The 19376-nt window shown below is 38.0% G+C and overlaps 1 protein-coding gene across 5 annotated transcripts in view; it reads right to left on the reverse strand.

Annotated features, from left to right (window-relative positions):
* Positions 1–19376, reverse strand: part of FGF1 (fibroblast growth factor 1) — a 144853-nt gene that overhangs the window by 29845 nt on the left and 95632 nt on the right. For all 5 annotated transcript variants that reach the window (XM_072630629.1, XM_072630628.1, XM_072630626.1 and 2 more), the window contains one exon: positions 17928–18122. In XM_072630629.1, coding sequence (XP_072486730.1) covers positions 17928–18096 — 169 coding nt within the window. In that variant the 5' untranslated portion in view covers positions 18097–18122. The remainder of the gene's footprint in view (positions 1–17927; positions 18123–19376) is intronic.

The raw sequence follows: 19376 nt of genomic DNA on the forward strand, positions 1-19376 counted from the left end.
GATTGGAAATAAATATGAAAGGAGGGCAGATTTGACTATATCCCCATATGGAAACATAGTGTTGGCTTGAGAATGAGCTCAAACATTTTAAAATACTTAGAAAAAGCAGACATTTAAAGATACATGTGTGTAGGCATGTATGTACATGTATTATGTATACATTCCCTCTCTTGGTTCCAGGCATTTTCTTTAACTGTCTCCCATGCCTGGAATGTTCTCCCTTCCCTGTGCTAACTATTGATCTCCCTGGCTTCCTTTAAGTCCTGATTCAAATCACATCTTCTACAGGAAGCCTTCCCTAACACCTCTTAATGCCAGCGTTTTCCTCTTTTATTTCCTACTTATCCTGTGCATAGTTTGCGTTGTATGTAGTTGTTTCTATGTTGTCTTCCCTCTTAGATTGTGAAATCCTTGAGGGACTGTCTTTTGTCTCTTTTTGCTTCCCCAGTACTTAGTACAGTGTTTGGTGCATAGTAGGCACTTAATAAATTTGTTGAATTGAATTAAATACGTCCTATATTCATATTTACACACATGTACATTCACATACATATGTGTATTTGTATATGTTATGTGTGTGTGTGTGGCTTAGGGTAGATGACTTCAAAATCTTCTCCCAACTTTACATTTTTGAGGCTATGTTCCCAAGGGTATATGATCCAATTAGAGGCAGCTAGGTGACATAATGCATAGAGCACTGGGCTCAGTGTCAAGTAGACTTGAGTTCAAATCATATTTCAGACACTTGCTAGCTGTGTGACCCTGGGCACATCATTTAGCCTGTCTGTCTCAGTTTCTCAACTATAAAATGGGGATAATAATAGTAAATACCTCCCAGGATTGTTGTGTTATTGTTGTATTTTCTCAAATGAGATAATATTTGTAAAGCACCTACCACAATACCTGGCACGTAGTAGGTGTTTAATAAACACTTGTTCTGTTCTCCTTTTCTTTCCCTTCCCTTGTAGGATCCTATGACTATATGGCCATAGAGATTCAGCTGTATTTTACCAGTTGCTGTAAGACCCTAGGGGCCCTTGTTTTTTTAATGGGGGAAACCTTAAAGAGCTAAGCCTCCTGAACTAGCCCCAGGACCTCAAGAGCAAGCTAAGGAACCTCTGAAGTAAGCCACCCTAGTACCTTCCTGTTCGGCCCCAGGAATATTTTTTAATAAGGTTACAACTGGTGCACGGAACAGGAAAAAAAAATGTGGTGAGAGGGTTCCTGCTTCCGCAGAGCCTCTGCTGTCTCAGAGTTTGCTTTTCCACCTTCGTTCCCTGAACAGGGGCCGAACAAAATTACGTGCCCAGTTTATTCTGGGTCGGAGACTTCCCGTCCCTTGCCATGTTTACCCGGAGTGAAGTCATCTTCATTGAATCCACTGAGGTTGTTTTGTGTCAATGGCATTTATAATTAAAATGTGGCCGCAAATTGGGCTTCGCGAAGGAAAAGAAAAAGGAGGAGGGGGCAGAAAATTTGGGGGGAAAATTCCAGTGGTTTTCATATACATATATGAAAAAGACTGTTCTTAGATTATGTAAAGCTGTCTGTCCCCTCCTTTAGGAGCTGGACAAGGCTGCTCGGAAAAGTCTGGTGTATTCCAGGAGATGTATAACTGAAAAGTGTTTGGCTAAAAAGGTCTCCCTCCTCTACACAATCAATTACCTGGCATAATACCTCCTTTGGCAGAGCATGTGGTTGAAGTCAGAACTTTACAGGCCTTTGTTCTCTGCAACCAGTTCTGGCCTACCTGGATTCTCTGCTCTCCCTTTAGTCACTAGATATCTTCTCCATCTTTGCTTGTCATCTGGAAAATTGTTTCACTGCTCTTTAATCACCAATTGATAACGGGGGTCACAGTTACTTTTCTACAAGGTGTCTAAGAGTTTTAAACCACAGCATACTTAAACAAACCCAAGAAAGGGGCAGAATGGAGTTGTAATGAGAGAACTGTCTTTGGAATCAGGAAAACCAGGATTGAAACCCTACCGCCGGCCCCTACTAGCTGTGTGACCCTGGGCAAGTCACCTAATCTCTCAATGCCTCCGGTAATTCTAAAATTATAGATTACAGATAAATTGACTATCTGCTTAGACAGAGGACAGTAGGATAAAATCCTAGGTCTAGGCCTACCCAACAAAGCAAAACGAAGATAGATGGGACAAGTCCACTTTATTTTATGTGGATTTAACAGATTCTGACAAAAGACTCATAGAGCAAACATGATGAGCTCATTAGATACAAAAGAGATACTTCCTTATTGTATTTGAACCCATCTTGTAAGAGAATAAATTTAGAACAAGAAGGAACCTCAGAGGTTGGTTGGTCCAATCCCCTCATTTTACAGATGAGGAAACTGAACCCAGAGAGGGAAAATGATGCCTATGGTCACACAGTAGGGCCAAGATTAAACCTAAGCTCTTTGACTCCAAATCCAGCACTCTCTCCACACTACCATATTGCTACGTAATAAATGGCCCATTCCCTCAAAGAGGTATCCAGTCCATTTAAAATATGATTCTTTTAAAAAAGTTTGATCAATATTTAACTTTCCAGAAACAGATTTATTGTACGCAAGGAGATGCAGCAATTATAGTCAGTAAAAATATCTATACTGTTCTCCATGAAACTTAGACACAGTGTAAGACAGTGGAAAAAACAATGCTTTTTGAATCAGAGGATGTTGGTTAAAATGGCACCTGGGACTCAGTTTCCTCATATATATAATGACTAGATTAGACTCTAATGGCCTCTAGAGTCCCTTACAGTTCTATATCTATGATTGTGAGACCTATTAAAACCTATTTCAGGATAATACTGCAGCCCTTTCTTCTGTATCTGTGGGTTTCAAGTTAATTTTGTGAGTCTTTAGTTATCATTGTTGACTGAGGAATTCCTCTTGAGGAATAAACCAGTTTTCCCTTACCAGTCAGGGAAGTCCAGGGAAACTGAATGGAACACAGAGAATCTCTTTGCCTTTCCCCAGTGTCACAACCAAGGTTGGGTAACTGGGACTTTTGTCCCAGTGTTCCAGTACCTAGGGTTTCTTCCTCTTGGCAATCCTCTGGTCTGTGAGGTGTAATCACCCCTGCTTCGTCATTTAGGTCTAGAATATCAGCCCTTGCGTCCCCAGAGTTAGTCCCATCACCATGATACCCCTCCTGTAAGGCCCACCTTTCCTCACTGCATAGTATCCTTGTTGTTATAGGGGCAGCTAGGTGGTGCAGTGGACAGAGCACCAGTGCAGGAGTCAGGAGGACCTGAGTTCAAATCTCACCTCAGACACTTGACACTCACTTGCTATGTGACCTTGGGCAAGTCACTTAACCCCAAATGCCTCATCCTGGGTCATCTCCAGTCATCCTGATGAATATTTGGTCACTGGATTCAGATGACTCGGGAGGTGAAGTGAGGCTGGTGACTTGCACAGCCCTCCTTCACTCAAAAAACAAAGTCAAGTGCAAGTCGTGTCATCATTTCTCTGATGGCATGGTCTTCTTCAGCAACAAAGGACGAACACATGCAACACACAGTCTCACTGTTGTGCTTAGAACAAATTCAATTGATTGGGGTTGAGGGCATGAAATGATGCAGGGAACTACTTACCGTCGTAAGATAAGTGAATATATCCTACCTTTTTGAGAGGAACCTAAGTTCCCATTACACATAATCCTATTAATGGTAGGTTTTCTAGTGTTTGAGTAATTAAATTGTCAATTGTTTAATTAATATTGTAACATCTACTGCTGCAAAGTGGGCCTGACTAGTGTCTAGTCTGTAAACCAAATGAATGAGTAGGTTAGATCAGTTAGATGTTATTTAGATGTTTCAGAAGCCACAGAAAACTGAAGGGAATAAGATAGAGTCAGCTAAGATATAGAGTTCTCAGCCTAATGTCAAGAAGACCGAGTTCAAATCCTGCCTCAGACACTTACAAGCTATATCCCCTGCCTCAGTTTCCTTATCTGGGTCAAATGAGATATTTGTAAAGCACCTAGCACAACCATCACTCTCTCTACATTGCTTGTCAAAAACACTCCTCAATGGCTGCTGCTTCCCTATATGTGCTGTCTTTCTCATCAGAATGTTAGTTCCTCAAAAGACACGTATGTATAAAAATATTTCTAGCAGTTATTATTTGTAACAGGAAGAAACCCAACAACTAGGAGTGTCCTCCTATTAGGGAATGACTAAACAACTTATGCATACAAATGAAGTCAAATATTATTGTGCCATCAGAAATGATGAAATGGACCATTTCAGAGGAACCTGGGAAAAACTCTATTAACTGATGAAGGATTAAGTGACTGGAACTAGGAGAACAATTTGTGTAATTAAGACATTATAAAGAAAAAAACTCTTTGAAAAAATTTAAAACTCTGATAAGTGTGATGATAAACCATGATTCCACAGGGCTGACAATAGAGCATGCTATCTACCCTCTGCCAAAGAGTGAGAGATTTAAAATTAAGAATGGGGCATATGTTTTTAGAAATGGACAAGATAGAAATTAGTTTTGGGGGGTTTTGTTTTTCTTTTTTTTAAAAGGTTAATTGAAGAGAGAGAAAATGGGAGAAAGAAATAATAAAAGCTTATAAAATAAGCAAAAAACACAAGAAAAATAGATTTTTAAAAAAGAATACAATCTATACACACATACATACACATACACATACATACAGGACAGATACTATCTTGCTTGCTTGCATTTGTATTTCCAGTGCTTAGCATAGTGTCTGGCTTAATGATAAGTGCTTAACGAATTCTTTTTCGTTCACTCATTCACTAGAACTCTGGGTAGCTGAGAAGCAGTTTGAGGTGATAAGTCAGGTGACATAGATCTTAATGAAGAGATGCTCTGAATAGGCCCTGAAAAAGAGGGAGAAAGGACTAAGACCACTGATTCCTTTCACTACCAGAAGCTTCCACTCATCTCATCTGGGGTTGCAATATGAATTTAAGAGGTCATGTAATACGTCTGTTCCCTGGTCCTTTCAAAGTCATGATAGACACGTTTGGTTTCCCTAACTTGAGCTTACCCTAAGATTCATGATCAGGCATTTGTTTTTCCTTCCAAGGATAGAGACATAGATGAGGAAAAAGTAATCCATTTACTATGTCTTCCTGAAAATTTGGCTACAAGACCAAAAAAAGCCCAGTTACCAGGAATCATTATTTGAAGTCCCAAGAGTCATCTCTGCAATTGACTTGTACTTTCCATTAAACTAGAACAGTGTTCCACACACAGCGATTCTTCATAAAAAGTGATTGAATTGAATGGGCATATTTCTGCCCCACAGCTGCAAAGCTTCCCATAATTTTTAACGATTTTTTACTTTGGCCATTTTGCTTGAAATTGGATGTTTTGAGCACAAGCAACAAACCCACCAGGAAGATAATTGTGCTCTGTGTGCCAATATCTGTTGCAGAGGATGAGGAGGCAAGAAATTCTATGAAAAACTGGGAAAACTCCTTTAAAGCAAATCATAATATACATAGATAGTGAAACAGATAGATGATAGGTAACAAGGAAATGATCAGATAACTGATAAATACAAGATAAATTTGATGATAGATTATAGACAGATGATTAGATAGATAATAGGTAGATAGATAAAAGATGATTAGATAAATATATGATTAGATTAATGATAGATGATAGATGGATGATTAGAGAGATGATAGATAATAGATGATTAGATAGCTAATTAGATGTCCACTGACTTCAATGTGAAAATAGGCACAGAGGAAGACAATGAAAAAATGTCAGAAAAAGAACCCTATTAAAAACAAAAGAGACCCAAGATTTATAGATTACTCAGAAACTTAATACCTATATATTAAATACACTGTCTTCAAAAACAGAACAGGAAGTTACTGGATATGGTAAGCAGTGAACAACACCACAGATTGAAATTGGCAGATGTGGGCATCATTTCCAAATGAGCTGTTAAATTGATTTAAATTACTTTAAAGGAAAACATGAACACCAACACAGAAGAAAGGCTAAGATGAGAAGACGTGAACAGTGAACCTGACTTACTGAAACAAATTTTTAAACGGGCTATCAGTTTTTAAAGACAGTGACTTGGGGAGAGGTGGTTTAGAAGTGAGATCAGACCTATGATTTCTTTGGTGTAGGAAACGCTCCAATGAGGAAACACTCTCAACCTATTCAAATAAACAATTGTACTTCAACTTGTATTCTTAGTTAATTAAGTGAATAGCTCAGAGTCAGGTGGTCCTTAATGTGTCAGAGCCTGGACTTGTACTCAGGTCTTCCTGACTTCAAGGTCAGTATTCTCTTGATACTACATTGAGTCTCATAAACATTTCCTATGTAACTTTAATCAGTATGAAAACAGTCACCATAACAAGCAGGCCAGACCAGAAGACCCCAGAAACTACTTCAGTCAGAAATCACTTGAACTAGAGATGATAGCCAAGGGCAACAGTAATTTGTAATATACGTTCATTTACTAAATGTAGTGAAGGAACATATGAGAGGTGACATAGAGTACTGGATAGAGAGTTGTTCTTGGAACCAGGAAGACTTGGGTTTGAGTCCTTTCTTACTGTGTGACCTTGGGAAAATCACTTAACCTCTCAGAGTTCTAGGTAAGACTATAGACTAATAATTATAGTCTAAGACTACAAATTGTTCAGAAAATGATGAGCTGAATTGGTCAAGAAAGTTATTCATCAGGAGTTCCCTACCCCAATGAAATCACAGCTCTAGTTGTTTTCCCATGGAGGAAGGTTACATACGATGCTTGTTTTATTCCATAAATTAAAACTAAAAATTTTTAAAAAGGAAACATTGTCTATTAGTGGGGTTAAACTTGAAGTTTTTCAGCATGATAGAACCTGCCACTTAACTGACATAGCCTTTGAGAATTACCTCCATACGATGATAAAACATTGGCATAGGACTCTGTGAAGGACTACATAAATATTTTAAAAATGCAAAGTGATTTCACACAATAGCAAAGAATGACAGAAGGGAAAATGAGTCTTCAGAAAGCTGAAGGTGAGTCTGTATTAAGAGCCAAATTATTCCAACAGTATTTACAAGTGAAGCTAGAAAGAAGAAAACAAACCAATAAAAGATAGAACATCACTGTAGCAGCAAATACCAGCATTTCTATTACAAACATTTCTCGTCATAAATGACTAATAACCAAGCACATCTGGACCCATATACTTCAGATTCTGCTATACTAAAGGAAGAAGTGGGAATAGTGCTAAAGAAAAAGACATTAGGAATACCTGGGTCAGACAGAATACATAAGAGACATCCATGCCAGAAGTGATATAATTCTGAAAACAAACAAACAAACAAAAAAACCCTGACATATCACCCATGACCTACTCCTCCCTATTTGTCGGAATTCCACAGAACTTTTCCTTTGGTCCTCTCATCTTCTTTCTCTATACTTTCTCTTGATGGCCTCATCAGCTCACACGGATTCATTTCTCATTTCTATGTATTGTGTGTGTGTTCGTCCTTCATTGCTGAAGAAGACCATGCCATCAGACAAATAATGACATGACTTGCACTTGACTTTGTTTTGAGTGAGGGAGGGCTGTGCAGGTCACCAGCCTCACTTCTCCTCCAGAGCCATCTGAATCCAGTGACCAGATATTCATCAGGATGACTGGAGATGACCCAGGATGAGGCAATTGGGGTTGTGACTTGTCCAAGGTCACACAGCTAGTGAGTGTCAAGTGTCAACTCGAAAATCTACAAATCTAATTTACATTTCACCTGAACTCTGGAGGATCCTGAATCTCCAAGTGCCTGCTAGATATCCCTGAACATCTCATGTCAAATAGGCATCTTAAATTCAATATATCCAAAATGAAATGCATTATCTCCATCCCTAAACCCAACCCTTTTTCTAACTTCCCTGTTTCTTTCAGGGAACCACTATCTTTCTAGTCACCGAGTTTTGCAACCTTGATTTTTCACTTTCATTCTTCCCTCAAAAATCCAATCAATTGCCTAACCTTTTCAATTCTGCTTTCTAAAATCTCATCTCCAACATCTTTTTTTCTATTCATGCCACAACTCCATTTCAAGCCTTCATTATTTCTCACCTGAACGATAGCAATAGATTCCTAATGAACTTCTCTGCATCCACTCTTCCCTCTCTAATATGCCCTACAAACAATTGCCTAGTTCATATTCCTTAAAGGTAAGTATGATCATGTCACTTCCCCACTCAAGAAGCTTCAGTGTCTCCCTATTATGTCTTGGACAGAATAAATTCCTCTCTAGTATTTAAAGCCCTTCACAGTGTGGCTCCAGGCTATCATTCCTGGCTTACAAATTATTTCTCTCCATATATTCTATGCTCCAGAGAAACTGACTCACTTCTTACTCCCTGTGCCTCAACATTCCATATCTTGCATCTCTACCTTTGTAGCCCCAGGACAGGAATACACTGTCTCCTTATCTGTACCTTTTGGAACTGCTACTTTTGAGGCACTGCCCAAGCACCATTTCCTTGAAGAGTCCTTTCCTAATTCCCCTAGTTGTCAACACCACTTATTTAGAAATTACTTTGCATTTTTAAAATATTTATGTAGTCCTTCACAGAGTCCTATGCCCATGCTTTATCATCATATAGAGGTAATTCTCAAAGGCTATGTCAGTTAAGTGGCAGGTTCTATCATGCTGAAAAATTTCAAGTATAACCCCATTAATAGACAATATTTTCTTTTCTAAAATTTTTAGTTTTAATTTATGGAATAAAACAAGCATTTCCCTAACATAGCATAATTTTTAAAAAGATGATTGCATAGAAAACAAATCTTTTATATACAATTTGCTATTCCTTTTAAATATATAATAAAGTTATCATTTAAATTTTTTCTTTTTTTCTGCCCTTCCCCCAATCTGTTCTCCAAAGGCCAACCTAGTGAATTATGGAGAAGCACATCACTAGTAAGCTGGCCACCTGGTGGTGATTTTGTTTGGCCTTGTTAACTTATGAAACAAAGAAAAATTAAAAACTGCCTTCCATATTGTGAGACTTTATTCCGCTTCCACTATGATGCTAGTAGAGTAGAGTTGGGGGGAGGGAGGAAGGGGAAAGTTTTTAGATGAGAAACAAATTTTAATTTGCCTGTTGGTACTCTAAATGTAAAGTTATTGTCCAACAACCAGCAAGTAAACATATTTCCAGAGGTACTGAATCATATCAATCTTGACGTTCTTTCTATAAAGGAAACCAGAAGAAAGAAGGGTGTTGTGACCAAATGGAAGGATCAATCACAGGTACTCCTTGTAGAGGCAAAGAAAGAAGCTATTGAAATGAATTTTATCTTATGCACAGAAAGAAGAAGAAACATTATTTATTGGAATATCTGGGTCACTGTATTTTATAGTTCTAATGATAAGTATTTGAAAAAATCTGTGAAAATAAATTGTGACATGCATCAAGATGGGTTGCTAAGGATGAAGAGGCAGAGAAATTCTGTGAAGAATTAGACACGACCTTTCAAATCAATGTATACTCTGATTCCTGGTGACTTAAATGAAAAGGTGGGAAAAGGTGTGAGGATGGGGAGAAATATACAAAAAAGCATTGTTCAAGAAAGGGTGAAAGAGGTCAAAGATTTGTAAATTATATGGAAGACTTTTGCCTTTCTATCAGGAATGAATTCTCAAAAAAAAGATTTGGCAGGTATATGGATATGGTAAAACATCAGTATAAAGCATAAAATAGAATAGTTTAATAAATAGGAAAAGCCCTGTTATTGATGTAGAAGTTATCCATAAGTCAGCTAATGATGAACTGTCAGACTACCAACTTTTCAGAGCTAAGACTGGAATTAATTTTAAAAAGAATATTAATGAGGAAAATATAGAATGCATAATTGAGATGACTCAACTCTGAATTATTTAAACAAGTCATTGAAAATCCAAAACGGACAATGGACAATTGAAATGACACTGATATCCACTATAATAATTTCATCTAAAAGTTTAACCAATGTAAATTAATTGCCACATCAAGGAGATGGAAAGAGTCCAGGAAGCACCTTATTCAGCAAACATCTGATTTCCTTGCCAAATGGAGAGAGGTGGCTGCCAAAGACAACACTGGGTTAGAAAATAAACTTATTTGTACAAAAAAAGATAATGAATGACTACATGTAGTATTGTCTCATAAAAGAGAGAAAGTTAAAACTAGTTTAAGAAAGTTTGGCAAGATATCTACATAAATCACCCCAAAGGTATTTAAGGATGAAAAAGAGAGGAGTACATTTTCATAAAAGATGAAAATTATTTGCAAAAAGCATTTCAACAAATGTTTATCTATCAAAGATGATGGAGCCACCACCCTAACATCACAATTGCAGATATGCTAATAATGTTGAAATGACACTAAGAAAAAAGACAGAAAAAGCAGCAGAGGTGATCATTACCGGAAACAATACAATTGTGAAGGCATTAAGAGATATACAAGGTATATACTGAGGGAGAGGAAGATATTAAAGCCATTGAGAAAATATCTAGGACTTCATTAATACTGAAGAGGGAGGCAAATGTAACATCAGTAACTACTGACCCATATGCCTACTCTTCCACCTATATGAAATTTTTATGAGTCACTTATTCATGAATTAAAGGCATGTTCAAAGAGGATACTGGTAAGGAAAAAGGAGGTTTTTTGCAAGCAATATTCAGCTGTAGACTTTACCATTTCACAATTATCCAAAGGATGTAAAACTACAAGATCTCATTATGTTTATTGTTTTTTGACTATGAAAAACATTTGATTTGGTAGAACAAAACACAGTCTTACTGGCTTTTTTACAACAAGATGTCTTCTATTCATTAATCAAGGTTATTCAAGATTTTTTGGAAGATATAATAACAGAAAAAATGGAAGAAGTGAATAGTGGATGTGAGCAGGCTGCAAAATACAACGAGGGAGGATCTTCAAGGAAGAACGGGAGCAAAGGATGTCATCAAGAAATTGCATGATACGAACAGAAGATCTGTTGGACACATAGAAAGGGTGAGGATTGACACATAGATATCCAGAGTAGTCAGTGGTACCACTATGATGTCAGGAGGGGGAAAGGAAGGCCTCCAGTGCATCAACGGATTCCTTGGGAACAACTTATGGGAAAATGTAGCTATGTCAGCAAGATGGATAGGCATGGATGAGTTGTGGTCTGCATTATTGGAGAAAACTCCTGAATTGGTGAGATCACATATTCATTTGAGTGTTGAGTGCTTGAGTATTTATTTTGCATATATAATATAATGTACTTATTCATGAAGATATTATACCCACCAGTAGAATGTAAGATCTTTGAGGTCACGAACTGTCTCATTTTTATATTTTTATCTCCAATTCCTGCCTTAGCATCTGGCACACTGTTAATGTTTAATAAATCTTGTTGATTGATTCAATGATGGATTGATTCTCAGAATATCTGAAATGTGCTAAATGATTGATGGTATTCCTCCCCCCAAGAAGGCAATCAAGAGGATATTAATAATTACTGACCCATATACCTGCCTTCTTTATAAAATCCTTACGAGAACAGTTTAGGTACCCAACAAAGGTCAGCATTACTTTGATAAATATTTGAGAAGAAAACAAGCAGGGTTTAATGGATAATTTTCTATAGTAGACCACTTATTCACAGCCATGAAGCTGCCTGAAAAAATGTAGAGATTTGTTATATTTATTATTTGATGGATTTTTTTAAGCATTCACTCAATAGAAGAAAAAATACAGCCAGAAAAATTCTCCTCCAAAAACTTCTCTTTTATTCAAAATGTTATGATCATGGCATAATTATGATCAAAATGCCAATATTCTTTTGATAAATGTAACTAAAAATATAACTCCAGTCAACAGCTTACTGATATCAAACAATGTATAATACAAAGAACTATATCCAGGCCAAAGGTGTTTGCCACTGTTATAGAAGATGCCCTGTGCAGTGCTCTAACGAAAAAGGGATTCTATTATCCATGGTGAAGACCTACAGATGTTGTTTGCTGATGACATTGTACTGATTCTATCAAGGCCCATAATACTACCATGCTTCCTCAGTTAGATCCACGATCATTCAAAAGAGGCTAGCCTAGTAATCCACACTGGAAAAACCAAGTGGATGAAAAATACTTAACGTTTAGATTGTGTCACACAATCTGATTGGCAGTCTATTTGAAATTTGGAAAGACACTGCAAATGGACAATGAAAAAAATAAAGGAAAGAAGGAAACAAGCACTTATTAAAAACACTGTATAGTAGACACTGTGCTAATACTGGGGGATACAAGCACAGGTAAAAAGGAGTTTAATTCAAATGAAGGCAAGACAGCGTACAAAAGGGAGCTGAATAGTGGGGGAAGTATTAAAGTCTGGCAGATGACCAGGGCTCAGAATTCAAGTGCAAGAAGGAAAGTCTAGGTAGCATTTAGAAAACTGTTTAGTACTCTTAATAATTCCAAATTTAATCATGAAATAAGACTCCATTTCTCTTTAACACTGATATTCTCTCAGTAAAACTGTGTTATTGGTAATCTTGGAATGCAATAATTTCCAAATAAATGAAAGTAAAGGTGATTCAAAGGGTAATAGAAAAACATAAGGTAGTTGTAATCAGGGTTTCAGCATATGCTTCTTGAGTCCAAGAAGCGCTTTTGAGACCTGCTACTTATATTACCTTGGAAAAGTCACTCAACCCATGGAACTTCAACTTAAACGTGAAAAATGAGAGATTAAAACTAGAGGCTTTCTGAAGGTTCTTCCTGATACATTTATAATTCTAGTACTTAGCACAGGGCATGGTACCTAGGAGGGGCTTAATAAATACTTGGTTGGTTGATGGATTAATTGATGTTGATATTCTCTCTAATTGTGCAGATAACAACCCATCCATATCTCCTCATCCTTCCATCATCTTCCATAAATCCTTCATAGACAATCCATCCAATTCCCTTAAAACCTGACATTTCAGCTGGATATCTATTATCCTCTGCTCTGATCACAGGACTAGTGCACTCCTGATCAGACATTTCCTGGATATCTTCTATGCCACTTATTAAGAAGAACTCCCTGACCCATGTCATACTACTTTCCATCTTCATTATCTCAACTTAAATCCACATCCAGTTTAAAAAGTTTGGTTTAAAAAGCTCTCATGAGCACATTCAGTTGATGGAAAAGCAGTGAACAGTAAAGTGTCACAAAAGAGAATTTATACCTAAATGTTAGCGGGGTAACAGAGCCATGTACTGAATTTAATTCATATCATACAATTAAGGATCACAGATGTAAAACTGGAAGGATGTTAGAGATAACCCAGTCTATTCACCTTCTTTGAAAGATGAGGAAACTGAAACCCAGAAAAGATAAGGGATTTTCCCAGAGTCCCATGTATAGTAAGAAGCAGCACAAGTAGTTATATGGTGGTAAATGCTTAACAACCTGCTAGGGGTGAGAGTGGAGCAAGGTGAGAAAGCATTTCTGCACACCCATACACATACACACACACACACACACACACAGCATTATTAGCCCTTAAATCTAAACAATCAACAAAACAATAAATCAAGCCCCGATTTTTCACTAATTCCCAATTTCTCCATTTCTGAAGTGTAAAGTACCCAAACTGAGCATTGAATATTAGAGCTGGCTCCAGCCTGCTCTGAGCGCAGGGATTGGAGCACAGATGCTTTGCTTCCAAAATCCACCGCTCTTTCCACTGTATCATGCTGGTAAATGGCAATTTAGAACTGGAAGTGGTACTGGAAAAGGTTTAGTCGAATTCCCTTATTTGATAGCATCAGCAGACCAGATATAAACTGAAGGATAACAGTAGAGTAGCCCCAGAGCTGTACCAGTATCCATCAAATGCTAAAAGCCCTAAAGAAAGGCCTCCAGTGCACAGGCCCTTAGCATTCTTGGGAGAAAGTCCCTAAAATTAGGAAATACCACAAATATTATCTTGGACTGAGTTGTGGAAAGCTGAGGTTTGCATTTTTCCAAACTGGTTCTGATATCTTAATTCAGGCATGGATAACCTCGAACCAAAATCGAGGATCAGAAGCCTTAACATGCTGCCATGTATGGAGATCTTCAGAAATATTTATTATGATAAAAAAGGAATGTAACCTGTGCAGAAATGTGATTGATTCCAGACTGCTTCGAGTTCCCCTAATTTAAAGTTTCTATATATAACTTAGAACCCTAAAATATGTGAGCAAAGCAGTTTCTTTCTCCCCTACCAGGGATTATTTCTTTTTCCTTTTTTGTCTTTGTATCCATAGTGCTTAGCATAAGACTTTATACACCGTAGATCCTTAGTAATGTTTTCTTTAATTGAATTGAATTATTTTCACTTGCTAAAGACCAACTACTAAGCCAGGGATGGGGAACCTGTGGCCTCAAGGTCACATGTGGCCTTCTAGGTCCTCAAGTACGACCCTTTGACTGAATCCAAACTTCACAGGACAAATCCCCTTAATAAAAGGATTTGTTCTATAAAACTTGGACTCAGTCAAAAGGCCACCTTAGACTTGTGGACACAGATTCACCACCCCTGTACTAAGCCACTCCCTAATTCAGGTGGAGGTAGGCCTTTTATGTAGAGAAGCTAGAAGCACAGGGTCCCTATTCTTTACTCCCTTTCCCATGCCTCTCTCATAGAACAAGAACCATAAGTCTATGTAGAGCCTGGCAATCCTGAGCATCATCTAATTCTATCCCTTTCATTTTACAGGTAAGGAAAATGAGGCCCAAAGAGGTTGTGACCTTCCCCAGATCACACAGGTAGTAAGTAGCAGTTGTAGAATTGGAACCCAGATCATAGCACTACAGGATAATATACAGAACTAGAAGAGACCTTACCTTTTCATTTTACACATGAGGAAACTGAGGCCTAGAGAAATTTAAATGACTTACCCATAGTCATACAGACAATAAGTGGCAGAATCAGAATTTGAACACTGGTCCTCTGAATTCAAACCATGAGCACCTTATACTGCTCCATACAACCTTGATCCAATATCTTTTTTTTTTTTTTTGCCTTTTTGGTTACATGAATAAGAAATTCATGGTTAAAATAGTCTTCAGAATCAAGTCAAACATTTACTTACTTCCAAAGTTGCCTACTCTGGTTTCTACCCCTCCCTTCAACCACTATCCAAAGAATTAGAATGAGGGAAAGGGATGGAATGAGGTGAAGCAATGTATAAGATTGAAGTTTTAAGAGCCGGACTCCATCCCTATCTCCCTAGTCAGTTGCCTAGAACTCTATGACTGATCAAGTACCATAAGAATACAGCCACCGTGAAAGTACGCCATTTCTGAAGTATATTACTTCCTGTTAGTGTGGTTACTATGAACCCTTCTATACATATTCCTTGTATGATTAAAGCCACCCCAGCTTTGACACTAGATTGAATTCCTTCAAAAAGTCATTCTTTACTCACATTCTGTCTAGCTATATTTTCTACCCATTTCTGTTTTTTCCTATTTATTACTTTCCCTTGGCAAGCTTATTTAGATTATCTCTTTAAGAAGGGACAAGCTCTAATTCCAGCTTCTATAACTGCCTTTTAGTTATTCAGTCATTTCAGTCTTGTCCAAATCTTCATGACCCCATTTGGGGCTTTCTTGGCAGTGACACTGGAGTAATTTGCAATTTCCTTCTCCAGCTCATTTTACAGCTGAGGAAACAAAGGCAAACAAGAATAAGTGACTTGCCCAGGGTCACACAGATAGGAAGTGTCTGAGGGCAGGTTTGAACTCAGGAAGATAAGACTTCTTCACTTTAGATCAGGTATTCTATCCACTGGACCTCCTAGCTGCCCCTTCCACAACTACATGTATTATGTCGATACAGTAAGTATTTGGGATTTCATCATTATGTAAAGTTCCTTATATATGCACCGAGAAAGATTGCCACACTACCTATTAGCATGTAAGTCTTGCTAGGAAAATTGTCTAAGGCTCAAACAAGTTAAGAGGCTTGCCTATGGTCATAATGAAAGAAATATCAGATGCAAAATTTGAGGTGAGGGGGGTATTTTGAACCCAGGTCTTAACTGACTCAAACTTCCAAGCTCTATTCCCTATACCATGCTGCCACTAAAAGTACCTGAGCCATGAATAGAGACCATTAGTTAATTGATCACACTTGGACATTAACATCTAATATCAACCGCACAAGTAAATAGAAGGAAGGTTTACACATATACATACATACACATACATACATGTGTGTAGATAGATAGATGTTAGATAGATAGATGATAGATAGATGGATAGAGACAGACAGACAGATAGATAGATAGATAGATAGATAGACAGACAGACAGACAGACAGACAGACAGACAGACAGACAGACAGACAGATAGATAGATAGATAGATAGATAGATAGATAGATAGATAGATAGATAGATAGATAGATAGATAGATAGAGTCAGTTAGATGACTCAGTGAATAGAGCGCTGGGGCTAGAATCAGGAAGACCTGAGTTCAAATCTAGACTCAGATACTTACTAGCTGGGCAAATCACTTAACCTGTTTGCCTTTGGGAAGAAAATGGCAAACCATTCCAGAATCTTAGCCAAGAAAACTCCATAGACAGTATTGATATGATATGATCCTCAGGACAAGACTAAACAACTTAACCACAAAAAAAGATAGACAGACAGTTAGATAGATAAGACAGATAGAGGAAAGGAGCCCCTTTCCCAAAGCCATACATTCATTTATCAATACTGTCTAAGAGATGGAGCTTGGGGGCAAGTTCCTGGCAGAGCTATTACAGGGAATTGGCGGGAATTGTTACTGTTCTCCAGTTACTACAGGTCTGGAGAAGTACTTTAACGCTCTTGGTGACCACAACCACATCTGCATGATGCGTAGAAGTAAAGCCGTGTAATTTATTATGTGTAAGGCTAAGGTTATAAACTGGGATTTCACAAATCAAACCCAGTGTAAGCATAACTTGGACAACCATACTTCCTTGAAATGAAGCCTATGTATGTGTGCAGGAGTTACCTTCCCTGTCCCATCTGACTTCTCATGTTACAGTAGTAGAATCTGGGCTGGAATCTAAGGTTGGATCCTTCGTCAGTTACAGAACCTTGGGACAAGGCATTGAGCTAGGGAGACATTTCACTCTGGCTTGGATTCTCTACCTTCTCAACTAGAAAAAAATGTTGTTTTACATTATTTCCATAAAAGTCTTTCCAGATTTCTCTGTGTTCCTTATACTTACTGGTTATAATTACATTACAATCTATTACATTAATGTGCCACAGTTCATGGAACCATTTCCCCAGTATTGGACATTTTGGATATTATTTTAGGTTGCTTCCAGTATTTTTCTTATAACTACACAAAGAATAATATCTTCACTAACCAGAATCACATGAGGAAATGTGAATGAAAATGAAAGGACAAAGAATCCTGAGAGAAACTTAGTAAGATGGACTTAAAAAATCTTATGATACTTTGTTTTGAAATCATTTCATTTAAATGAAAACAGTAAGTAAGCATGTTCAATATTAGGTTTCCATTAAAACATTTAATAGGAGCTTGGTGTAGGGGGAAAGTACACTGGATTTGGAATCAGAAGATTTGGGTTCAGATCCCAGCTCTGCTACATATGAGCTATGTGACCTTGGGTGAGTCACAATCTCTCTGGGCCTTTGTTTACTCATCAAGAAATAAAGGGGATGGACAAAATGGTCTCTAAGGTCTCTTCATCCTCTCAGATGATTATCTTAATCCTATAAGGAAAAGGAAGAAAGGGATAGAAAAAGAATGGAAAGGACAGAAAAGGAAAGTCAAACCCATCTTTCAGTCCTTCTGGTGGAAAGTTAGAGGAAAATAGGAAGAGAACTGTAAGAGAGTACATTATAGAAGTGCTTACTGTGTTGATCATTTCTGTCCCTTGTCCCATCCACTTTGCCATCAGGAAGGATCCTCAAAAAGTGGCCCCCATTGCTACAGTAGAGAAGTTTGGGCTTCTTGTAATTCCCCAGTGGCAGGTTAAATCTTTCGGTCAGGGCTGTGAAGGTTGTGATCTCCCCTTCGGCCATGCCTCAGTTTATAGGCCCCTTCAAGACTGAAAGAAATTCAATAGGCTCATAGTTAGCACAGGAGCAAAGAAGAGAACACTTGTACTTTTAAAGGGCATCTGAGGGACTCAGGGGTATATCCTTTCTGGCAAGGTCTTTACAACAGATCGCCAACATGATACCCATGACTATCAGTGTTACCAGGTGGCAAGTGGTGACTGGGCATGGGGCTTCTTTAAGGGAAGACAGTCGTCAAACGTGGGAGGGTTTTTCAGTGCATCTCACAGATCCCAATTGGACACAGGTTTGGCACAAGAGGCATCCTTTTTTAAGCTTCAAATTTAATCATTTGGCCAAAAAAAAAAGTTAAGGTCCCTCCTTCTAATCCACACACATCCTCAAATTAAACACCCAAATGGCACTAAAATAACACCAGAGGACTGGTTGAAAGCCACAAAAGCCAAAGAGGCCAGGGCTGAGGCTTTCTCCCTCCACCCTCACACTGTTTTGACTAGGAATTGTAACAGCATCAGGGAACAGATAGCACAGATGTCCTTTGAGGCTTTGAGTCTGAAAGCAAAGGTACAGGAAGTCATTTTGGCTTTAGAGGCAGTCTGGCCTACCCTCAGTGCCTGGGGAGGGGAAACCACAACAGTGAACCCTTTTATAACCTCTCAGATGACTGGAAAGAAGAAAGGTTTAAGACAGGAAGGACATACATCCCAGTTTCAGGTCTTCAGGGTCAGAAAGAATTCAGCACCAAAGAGTATTAGGGTGGGATTTTTTTTTTAAAGATCAATATTCTGTAAGAGAGACTAAGCACTGATAGACCAGAAGGTTCCTCAGAACAGGGAACATTTCATTTTTATTTTTGTATCCCCAACACTTAGCACAGAGATAGGTGCTGAGTAAATGCTTGTTGATTGACTAATCAAGCTATTTTATCATGAAGAACACCTCTGATTTAGTGCTTACCTTAAAAAAAATCAAAACAAAACTCTACAGGTAGCTCCACAGCACTCACCTAGAGTGTGGATTTTTCCTACTACACATAGAAGAAAAGTGAGGCAAAATAAAAGGTTACGTGTCTTACTCAATATCACATAGCCCCTTAGCAATGCTACTAGGACTGCTCTCCTTATTCTCTGCATTTTCTTTGATTTTTTTTCTCACTTCTTTCCTTTTTTTTCTCCTCTTTATTTCCTTCACAGAATCACAGAATTTCAGATTTGGAAGAACCTGCCATAGCCACCTAGTCCCACCTGTAACCCAAAAAAAGGTGTTTTTGTTGTCATCCTTCA

Source organism: Notamacropus eugenii, chromosome 1 (genome assembly GCF_028372415.1).
Source record: "Notamacropus eugenii isolate mMacEug1 chromosome 1, mMacEug1.pri_v2, whole genome shotgun sequence".
In the NCBI taxonomy this organism is placed as follows: domain Eukaryota; kingdom Metazoa; phylum Chordata; class Mammalia; order Diprotodontia; family Macropodidae; genus Notamacropus; species Notamacropus eugenii.